Raw genomic sequence first — 10360 nt, 5'->3', positions numbered from 1 at the left:
CTTTTGTATATTCCTTCTTTCTCCTTCCTATTTTAAAAACATGCCTACATTATCAAACCAGCCTTGTTCTTTAGCAGCCTTTACCAGTCTGCTAGCAAATCTTTTCTTGAACTAATTCTGTGTAACTTTTCCACTTTTCTTCTTTTGAAAAAAACTAGTTTTACTTTTTGCATGTACAAATATTTCCTTGTGGTTGCGAGGTCTTTTGTTTTCACTTTCTAACTCTCTTATTTCAGAGATCTCCACTATCTTGCTCTTAATTTACTGGTGAGAGTCTTGACACCTGAAACCACCTTTGTTATTTTTTTTATCGTTTTTGTCACAAGATATAGATGATTGGTCACTTATGGTTTTAAACAAATTATATTTGCATTAAAAAATTACCTGCCTTCCAAACAAAAATAATTGTGAAGAATTATTCACTTTCTCTTTTTTGAAAAAACTGCTGTGACATTGAAAATTTATCAAAATGTTATGAAAATGTATAGAAAGTTATTGAAATTTGTCACTTTAATAACTTTTTGATAAAAATTTTAATGAAAATTTGAAAAAAAAACCTAAAAAAGTGAAAAATGGGATCTTTTCCAAACCCTTAAAAACAACTTGGATATCTTCGTATGAATAAAGTTTTAAATGTTTCAACCAGCTGTCACCATTTAACTAGGACTGTATATAGCACTGCAAATGGGCATTAGTAAAGCGTTAATAGAGGTGCCTAAGAAGACATCCTCATATTTTTTAAGCTTTCCACAATCCTTACCACTCTGTGTCTCCAGCTTATTTTCATCTGATTGGGGTTTTTAGGGCTATTACTGGCTATATTTTGAATTTCATCTCAGAGTAATAGATTTTAAAAAAATAAAAATTTGTTGGGGTAAATGTACTTAGATACAAATGTAAAACTAAAAATTTTACCTCTAAGGTTATAACAAGCACAATAATGATCCTTCATAAATGTAAACAGGAGAAATGTTAACGGATGCCACTGATATTTTACAAGTAATCCAACAGACTCCTTTTGGTTTGGCAAATTCTAACCTGAACAAAATTCTTCCCAACTTAAAGTTGTGGGGTTTTTAAAGACAAATATCTACATTTCTTCATTCTATGTTAAATATTTCACTCCTTTCCATTATTTGTATGTACGTATGTTACAAATTATTACCAGTAATGGAACCATCCAGATATTTTCTTTCAACAAATGGAAACATTGAAACTTTCATAAATGTTTTTCAGACTTCTCATTTCGTCACAAAAGAGGTTTTAACCTGAGTTCATATATGCTTGTTTCCTCTTGTGTTAACTACCCCAAAAGTGCTACAAATGTATAGCTTTCTTAATATGTAAATAAGCATTAAAACAAGGACAGCCAAATTCCTGGGTTAATATTCAGGAGCAATGGGACTCACACTGGTCCAATCACATTTAGAGAATTAGCTTTCTTATTCTGATTCTGTACCTCAGAAGTGGCTCATGTCTTTATGTGGACAAAGAACATAGAAACTGAAGAGGAATATTTATTTCTTCCAAAAGCACCAATATTTGGAAGCTTGAATGCCTTAAAGCCATAGCACTTTATTCTCTGAAACAGAAATGGAAATTGAGAGTTTGAATGTCCCGCCTGATCTCATTTCTAATACTGCACTCTTTTGGCTAAGGGATTCTCCTCCACTCAATGAAAAGGTTTGCCTCTGTTACCCCGTACTTCAGGCACTATTTGAAGTAGTTGAGTCCTGCCACGAGGAAAAACTTCTCCAGGAAAAGTTCAGAGTCCAGCACGGCAATGTGGGCAGCCCGGCCTATCAATGTGTTGGCGGTGTTTGGCAGAGCATGGAACACGTTGTGTCTGATCAAAGTGCAGTCCTTCGCCCCAATCAAAGGCTGGAGCAGGTTGTTAATCATTTCTGCATAAACAGGACCTGCAAAAGAGTTTAGATGTTACACCTCCATGACAAAGCTGCCAGATCCCCTCTTTCCTTCCAGTATCATTTAATTACAGTTGCAATGAGAAGGAAAATGGAAGCAAGGCCAAAATGCAAGAGATAGTAGTCCATTTCAAAGATTTGCCAAGTGCGAGGATGCTGTTAATCTAATGGAGGCACTGGCCATCTGAAGAGGTCTGCTGAAGCTGCTAGCATGAAGAGTGGGATACTCTTCAGCATTTAGTCTCGTTTCCTCTGTGGTGGAAGGAAATGCTCTTGTTTCCTTCAGGGGAAGACGGTTGGACTAATGCTGACTGTGAACTCAAATGCAAAAGTGTCTGGCAAGATGTAGAGGTCCATTCGGGTTTCTCTGGGGAATCTAATGCAGGAAGAACATCATGCAGATAGTTGAGGAGTTTATAGCGGAAAAACAATGGCTCAGGCAGCTTGTACTCATAAATGATCTACACTGAATGTAGATCTGGCTCCTGCAAGGTCAAACATCTCCCTGAGAAACAACCACTGGAAGAGAGAGTTAGAAAATTGCCTTTTAATTCATATATGAGGTAGGATAGAAAGATCTGTAATTTAGGTAAGATGTGTGAGGGCAACCATGTTGACTATTGGGCTTGGGTGTCTCTTTCTACTTCCAAAGACTACCTCCATTTCTAGGTAATCACATATGTGAAATAGGTATGAAATTAGACTGAACATTATTTCTGGAAGTGGTATCAAACTGAAGCCATGAAACATTTTATAAATGAGGGAGACTGCTAATAACAAAGGCAATACTTGGGACAATACACAGCCTGAGCTCACAGGAGGACTAGGCCTCTGATGACATGAGTCCTGATGTGCTTTACAGATTTTATTACAAACCAATATGATTTTGGATCTGTCCTTTAAATTAACAGGCAATCATCCAAACACTATTGAAAACAAAGGGAAAACCCACTGACTTTGGATGTGCTGAGAGAGATCTCATTATGTGAAACAAAGGTGAGACAGTACTAGTAAATCAGTAGACTACAGAAAAACATTGTCAAGAGCTAGTTCTATTATCATCACTTTTAAAAAAATAAATTAGAGGGAAGGGGAAGAAGCAGTAAGAAACCTTTGATTATGACCTGATTGAAATTTGTTTTCATCAGACAAAGAGCTTCTTAAAAAGCTTCTTTTATTGATTTCACTAATTTCCTGTGGGAAGAGAACATTTTCTTCCTTATCAAATAAACATTTGAGTTTTCATCATGCTGATGAAAAACCCTTCTAATGCACTGACCTCAGTTACACAAAAACACAATTCTTCAACAGCTTTGTAAGTATAAAAAGGATCTTAAACATACCTGTGTGTCTGTCCTTAAGTGCATTTTTGCACATTTCTATTCTTGCTGAATGAAAGGGTACGTATCTGTCTTGGGGTGAGGCCACTAACACAACATTTTTAAAGTACTGAAGACCTGTGGCAAATGCATTAAATACATCTATCACAATGATGCACAGCAATGAAAATACATACAGTGTCAGTATGACGACTTCACATTCAAACACATTTGAAAATCTACACGGCAAAATAGATGATAGTAACTAAAACATGCGACACAAGCTTAGAAAGATTAATAATAGCTTAAACCCATTTCTGCTGCTTCTGCAAACTACTTATCAACGGTCATACAGGTCAATTGTTTGTCAACAAAAAAAGTAAGAACTGTCTCTGTTTGAAAAAAGTGTTTGATTAAAACCTTAATCTTGCAAATATTTATGCCTCTAAACATTGGAAACACATGTTCAGCCCCACTACAGTCAGCGAGTGTTTTTGGATAAATACGTGCTTACAGGAATGGGGATCACATTCAAAAGTAACACAACAAATTAGTACAATTTTCAAAGAAAACAGAGGGAGGGAGGAGAAGAGGAACCAACTTCACTGCTATGATGCCATACCATTATATCAGTGTTGAGGGAGCCTTGGGATCCAGTCCCTGCATTCAGGGGCATAAATGCACACTGCTGGTACATGGACTGGAAATCAGGAATCCTCCCTCTTCCCTGGAGGCAGTGGGGCCACTAATGGACTATGGAAACAGGGTTCTGCTATTTGCCCTGTCTGTGGTCTCTTGAGCTCTCCATCACCCACATTCAGCAGAAAAATAGGAAAATGGACACAGATGATCCAGTCTACTGGTCCAGAGAGTATCCTGAACACAGAAGAGCTGTGGGTTTGACCTTCATCTTTCCCTCCCCCTTATGGGAAAGGGGCCTGGAACTAAGTCCTTTGATTTCTAGACTTTCGTACAAAAGTTGTCCATCACCACCACAAAGAAGAGTCCTGCTGGCTGCCTTTACTAAGCCTGGCTGAAGCTGTCTATCATTTTCTTCTTGTGCAATAAAACCAACTTGAGTTTGTGACTTCAGTCTGAGGTAAAAGGTAGGAGAAGCAACAGTGAGTGTTACCATATCTAAAATGTTACATGAAGAGGTTCAATAGGGAATGATGTTTATTTTTTTCTTTCAAGACAAGCACAAGGAACATTTAAAGAGATTGAAAAGTAGCAGGGACCTCTACTTCAAGAACAAAGTCAGAAATTGCTGGAGGCTTAAAGAGTTATCTGGGAAAGTAGGCACAACACTGCTTCTGATATTTCTCCCTCTGTAGCTTCTCTCAACTACTTTTGGGAGCAGAGTGCTAGAGTAGGGGCACCTCTGTTTTGACACGGTATGCCAGCTCATATATTCACATATGGACCCACCTACTTCCTCAGATTTTTTGCCGAAGCATCTACCTCGATGATTCTGACTTTACAAACAATCCTCTTCACATTTAAATTTCTGCTTTCTGCTTTTGCAGGGATAACACCTTAATTTATAGCCTGTTAGATCTCCAGTCTAGCAAGCTAACAAACAATGAATGCTTGGGAATTCTTTGCTTGGGAAGTTACAATGTGAGCTTCCTGTGTAGACTCAATTTTATTTGAACATGACAGTAATAAAGCAGACATCAACTATACTCCACAGAAACGAGAGCCAGGGAATCAAAGGGAAAATTCAAATAAGGAAATTCAAATAATTCCAAGATACAGCAGCTTTCCATCATTGATTATGTCATTTAGTGTGTTCATAAAATTATGAAACAGTTCTATGTCTGTCAGACTAAGAATTAAGAAGTTATATTCATCTTAACATAGTCTTTGGTTCCTATTAACAATGTACCAAAATATGAGAAAGGAATTAAATACCAAGTAGTGACCTTGTGACTACACACTTAGCATCAGTTTGCTCATGCACAATATTAAAAATAGCTCTTAAAAAAAAAAATTTGCTTGAACAGAGGGCTCATGCTCACTTTCTTTTCTTAAGAAAAGCCTGATTTTTTTCATTTAGTCATGGCAGACCAAGGAAGGGGTAAAAAGGTCTCTATTCAGGCATCATTTTTCCAGTGTGAGGCCATACATCTCTCTCTGTAGTACAAAGGTGTCACAATAGACATGTATAAAATTTGCTCTTCATCTCACAGAGTCATGTTTCCTAGAGACAAGAGATGTTAAACTTAAAAAAAAAGGAAAAATGGTTTTCATCTAGTAGCATGAATTAAGCAATGGTGGCTTGTCAAGAATGATATTTCTTGCTTGCAGAATATAAACTTAGGTGCATGTTTACTACAGCATGGAGGTCTTATTTAGTGCTAACAGTTTGGCAAATATATTCACTGATAACTGGCATAGAAAAAATGCACAGATAAAATAGATGTTAGATTTTAGACAGAGCAGCCCTTCTCGAAAGCAAGGTTGTTTAAAGAAAGATCATTAACAAAATGCAGATTTCCTTTACTCCCTGGAGGACATGGCAATCCAGCACAATCCTTTGGAATGACCTTTGATATTTACACAGCCACATCAAGCCTACTCACCCGTTTTTTGGCTGAGCTGATAGAGGAAACACTTGCGCAGATCCGCATTGTCCCTGAAGGTCAGTTGCAAAAGTGACCCTGACTTTTTCAACTTCTGCATGAGCCATAGACCTGGAATGAAAATCGGTGCGTATTTTTATCCTGTTTGCTAATTATCAACCAAGGGGATTAAAGACGTGCCTACAATAAGGGTAGCACTGTAACTCAATATAAGTCTTTGTTTCCTCTTATATTGCTAATCAACAGGGAGAAAAGTCTAAGGGTCTCGCTGGATAGGGGTAATGGTTTTAAACTAAAAGAGGGTAGATTTAGAAACATTCGAGGTCAGGCTGGGCAGGGCTCTGCACAACCTGATCTAATTGAAGATGTCCGTGCTCATTGCAGGGGGGTTGGACTAGATGACCTTGAAAGGTCCCTTCCAACCCAAACTCTTCTATGATTCTATGATTATCCATGTCATGGTAGCATAAACACTCAGGAAGGTTGAACTGTGGGACATTCCATTCCCATAGCACTGTAAGTGCCTTCTTCAGCCTTGGAGATGCCTCTCTTTATTGGCAGTACACAGAGAAATGGAAGAATACAGTGGAAGCAAGGTCATCTCTCACTGCTGCACACCCTTGGGTTTTCCAGGGAGCACTGTGCTGGACCTTGTAGTAGATACTGAAAGCCTCTCTCATTGCAAGTTTTTTCTGCGTGGGTTTGAAGTCTTCAGCAAATATTTGCCACAACTTCAGTGTACAAGTCATGTTGTTATGATTTATTGCTACCTCCATGTGTTACTCTCTCATGCACTCTGCCATGGACTGCAGCCAGTCATAGCTTTCCCATCAACTCTTACCTGTACTAACCAAAGTACTGTTGTTGTAAAGGGTTCCCAGGTGAGGCCCAGAGAGGGACAGGAAGGTGTGTAACTTGTTGAGGTAATAGCGAAACCTGGGGCGAGTTAGTACAGATCGAATGATGACATTACCAAGGGAATGTCCAATAAAACTGTTGGGAAAGAAAGAATTACATTAACATAAAAACCATCTGTATTTTATTTAAATTAAACATAAGGGTGGCATAAATTGCTCTTGAGGGAACTCTATCAGGGCTTTCAGTAACATCCTTTAGTTATCATTTCACATTTTTTTCAGCCTAGTAGATACTCTTCCATCTATAACAATGTAAAAATTCATCTCACTGATTCAATGGCTTTTGACACAGGGTACTTTTGGAAAAGCTAATTTCACTGAATGTTGCTCATGTAACTCAAACAGTTACAGACTATTAACTATCAGAACACTTACCTTATTCGGGATATGGAGAGGTTGTACAACTGGATATGCTGAATAATTTCATCCAATAATCGGTCAGTCATTGTATCAAAATCAGCAAAAGTATCAGTCTGGTGAAAAATAGAGTGAGTCAATGAATTAAAATATATTGCACTTATGGCAAACTGATGTTGTTTTCAAAGTAAAATGCAATCAGAAACGTAATAACCAGTTCAATTTTTCTTTATACATGCTCAAGGGGGAAGGGGGAAGATTTTTTTCAGTCTCCAGGTCCTCTAAAAATTGAAGTTCTCCTTTGAAAACAAGGTCATGAAGTTTCACTTTCAGTTTATTAGCAAATAGCTTCCAACTAATATTGCAAACTTACTCAAGACAAGTATTTTCTTTCTCACATAGCATCAACAGTAACAACAATACCATGGGTCAGTGTGGGTCACATAGCTATCGTTAAAGTCCATGTAGAAATTCGCTGTCCTCAGTGAGCTCGTAGGTAAGGAAAGGCAAAATTTTCTGTCATAGAGTCTCTTTGACTCTATATTGTGCCTTTTAGCTTTAAGAGCACAACCTGAGAATTCAAGTTAGGACTAGAGTAACCCTACACTTTGTAGGGCGTGGAAATAGGACCCTCTAGAAGACAATTCATATTTTAAGGGGATTAAATTACCTCCTGTGGTTACTTCTCTTTCTCTACCAACTGTGCTTCTAACTTTGGCACATGTCATGATAGGATAAACCCAGACCTATGATTTACTAATAGTAAGATTAACAATATTAGGCTGAGTGATTCCAGAGTCATAAGTATGATCTTAAAGCAGCCTGACCTGACACTGGTAAGAACTGCTAATGCTCAGCTGCTTTAGATACCGTACTCTGCACATGGAAGAAAAGCTTTTGGCATTTAGGATTTAAAAGATTACTACGATAAAATAGTTTACAGCATTATACACTGACACGTGGGTTATGCTGATGCTAAGGATGCTAAGGATGTAATCACAAAATTATTTGGCAATCTTAATGAAATGCTGTGTGTTTGCTATTCAACAGTTATCAGTAAGAGAATGAGTGCTAGAGAGAGACAAACAATTTGTGGCTTGCAACAGTACTGCCAGTTGTGATACAATAAAACAAATAATATATTGTCCAGTCTATATGATTGCAAGCAGATCTTATTCAGAACTGTGTCATTTGGCAATCCAACAGGACTTTAAATCAAATTCGTAACTAATGAGTTGCCACAAAAACAATCATCAAATGTTGGTACAGCTATTCAGAGCAAACATATCAGTAATTAATGCTTTTGTGACACAACTCATCTTGCTAATTGCAGCGCTTGCAATGGAAAACATGAGCATATTCACTTTGCAATAAGGCCTTAAAATAAATGTTCTCATAAACTACAAACAGTCCACTAACCTTCTGCCTGTTTGTTTTGTCTGTATTGATAAATAATGATTTCCTCCTAGGCTCATTATCCCAATCTTTCAGGTTGTTTAAAAGTGGAAGAATATCAGCCTGAACATTAATCATAAGCAGAAAACATCAAGCATCATATTTCACCTGTTATATCTCCATCCTTTAGTATCATCTCAGTCTGATTGACCTTGTCAAATGTATCAGAAATGAATGCCTAAAAAAAGTGATTTGCATTTTGCTCTATAAGCCAAACTTCAGCTAAATGACTGATTTCTTGGGTCATTTTCAGTGTGGTTCTCAGAGCAGGGAAAAAAGTGTGACAGGATGCTTTACAGCATCCAAATAGTCATCAAACCACACGGGTTCTATTTCCAGTGCCATGGGAACTTCCCCACCTTTCCAGACTATAAGAGCACTAAAAGTTCCCATTATGGGCTCTGGATAATGTGAAATAGAGATGTTGTAAGATGTTTCATTCTCTGAAAACATGAGAAGAGGATTTGACGCAAGTCTGAAGTGGTCTCCTCATTATTTTCATCTTGCTTATGTTCACTGGGCAGGTCTGCTGCTGAGAGTGATGTGCACTGGAAGGTGGCAAGTTCACAGACTAACACCAACTGGCCACTTCAAAATATAAATGCTGTTGAACAAAGAAGGTTGGAAAGTTTTGACTCAATTTTCTCAGCTGCTTATAAATCAGAATGATGTTGCTGACTGGGCACTGGAAATCCTTATCTTGTGCATAAAATTAGGCCTCTGTGTCATAAATATGGGTTCATTGCAGGGCAAAGCACAGAATTCATTTATTTTTCTCTGCCTAGACTAGCAATGAATTTTTCTAGAAGGCTTTCCTTTGTCATGCAAGGAAATAAATCTCACAAACATTGCAACAGAAGAAACAATGGCTGATGCAGCAAAGGAAGCTGACAACACCTGCTGGATATTCCACATCCTCTGGAGAATTTAGCATCACTAAACTTGCTGCTTTCTGCCGGTGCTGTGTTGCCTGGCATCCAACAGGGAGAGGCACCAGGCTGCTAGGTTTGCAAATTGACAGGATAAATCAATTTTCTTCTAAGGTCTAGTCCTCTAAGTGCTAATGCCATTGCCTTTGACTTTAATGCTAGGAATATTTTCTGGTGGGTTTGAACACCCTATCAAATTAGACAGGCACAGGACCAGGACTTTGCACTGGTCTGAATTCTCTGAATTCCCCAGTGCTTTTGCTTCACTCAGCTGGTGAAAAGGCTTTGCTGAAGGGCCTGTTTCAGCAATGTCAACAGCTTGTAGCAGATCTAAAGGAAGACAGAAATTAGCTCTGTACTACCTGATTTCTTTCAGACATTAGGAAGTCCAGTTTTCCACCAGGGAGTCCCAGTTCTATAAAAGTCTTTACCAGCCGCAGATCTGCACTGTTACCTAGAAATAAATGGTACTTCATAAGATGTAATTCAACAGAAAAATAACTAATATAGAGACAATTTAATACACTCGTCTTCCTATAAACCTTGACACCAGGGAGCTCTTGCTAAGTGCTGCTAAGACAGCTCAGCACACCATAGGATCATGCGTTGAAACAGCAGGAGAACAAGAATACCCACAGCCTGCACAAGGTGGGGCTGGACCTCAGCTCCTGCTGCTGGGGACTGCATAAATGGTGGGGAAGAAAGGGCAAAGATCAGGCCCAGAATAACTCTGTCCCTTATTTGCTGAACAGCAGAGGTAAGAAAAAATGCTGAGGTCTGTCCTTCCACCTTCACAGCTGGTGAGGCTCCCAGGGGACGCTGCAGCCCTGCCAGGGCTGGGGTATAGGGCTGTACCTTCAGCTGTAGAGTAGC

At 38.5% G+C, this 10360-nt stretch overlaps 1 protein-coding gene across 1 annotated transcript in view; it reads right to left on the bottom strand.

Annotated features, from left to right (window-relative positions):
- Positions 1–1496: 1496 nt before the first annotated feature.
- The window catches only part of FAM135B (family with sequence similarity 135 member B), a 222776-nt gene continuing 213912 nt past the window's right edge, over positions 1497–10360 (bottom strand). The window contains exons 15-20 of the mRNA XM_076329049.1: positions 9850–9941; positions 7122–7219; positions 6671–6822; positions 5830–5940; positions 3269–3382; positions 1497–1919 (exon numbers count right to left, since the gene is read on the bottom strand). Of these exons, the coding sequence (XP_076185164.1) occupies positions 1714–1919; positions 3269–3382; positions 5830–5940; positions 6671–6822; positions 7122–7219; positions 9850–9941 (773 nt within the window). The 3' untranslated portion in view covers positions 1497–1713. The remainder of the gene's footprint in view (positions 1920–3268; positions 3383–5829; positions 5941–6670; positions 6823–7121; positions 7220–9849; positions 9942–10360) is intronic.

This window comes from Aptenodytes patagonicus, chromosome 2 (assembly GCF_965638725.1).
Source record: "Aptenodytes patagonicus chromosome 2, bAptPat1.pri.cur, whole genome shotgun sequence".
Classification (NCBI taxonomy): Eukaryota; Metazoa; Chordata; class Aves; order Sphenisciformes; family Spheniscidae; genus Aptenodytes; species Aptenodytes patagonicus.
Note: the sequence above shows the minus strand (reverse complement) of the source record. Positions and strands in the feature narration are given on the sequence as shown.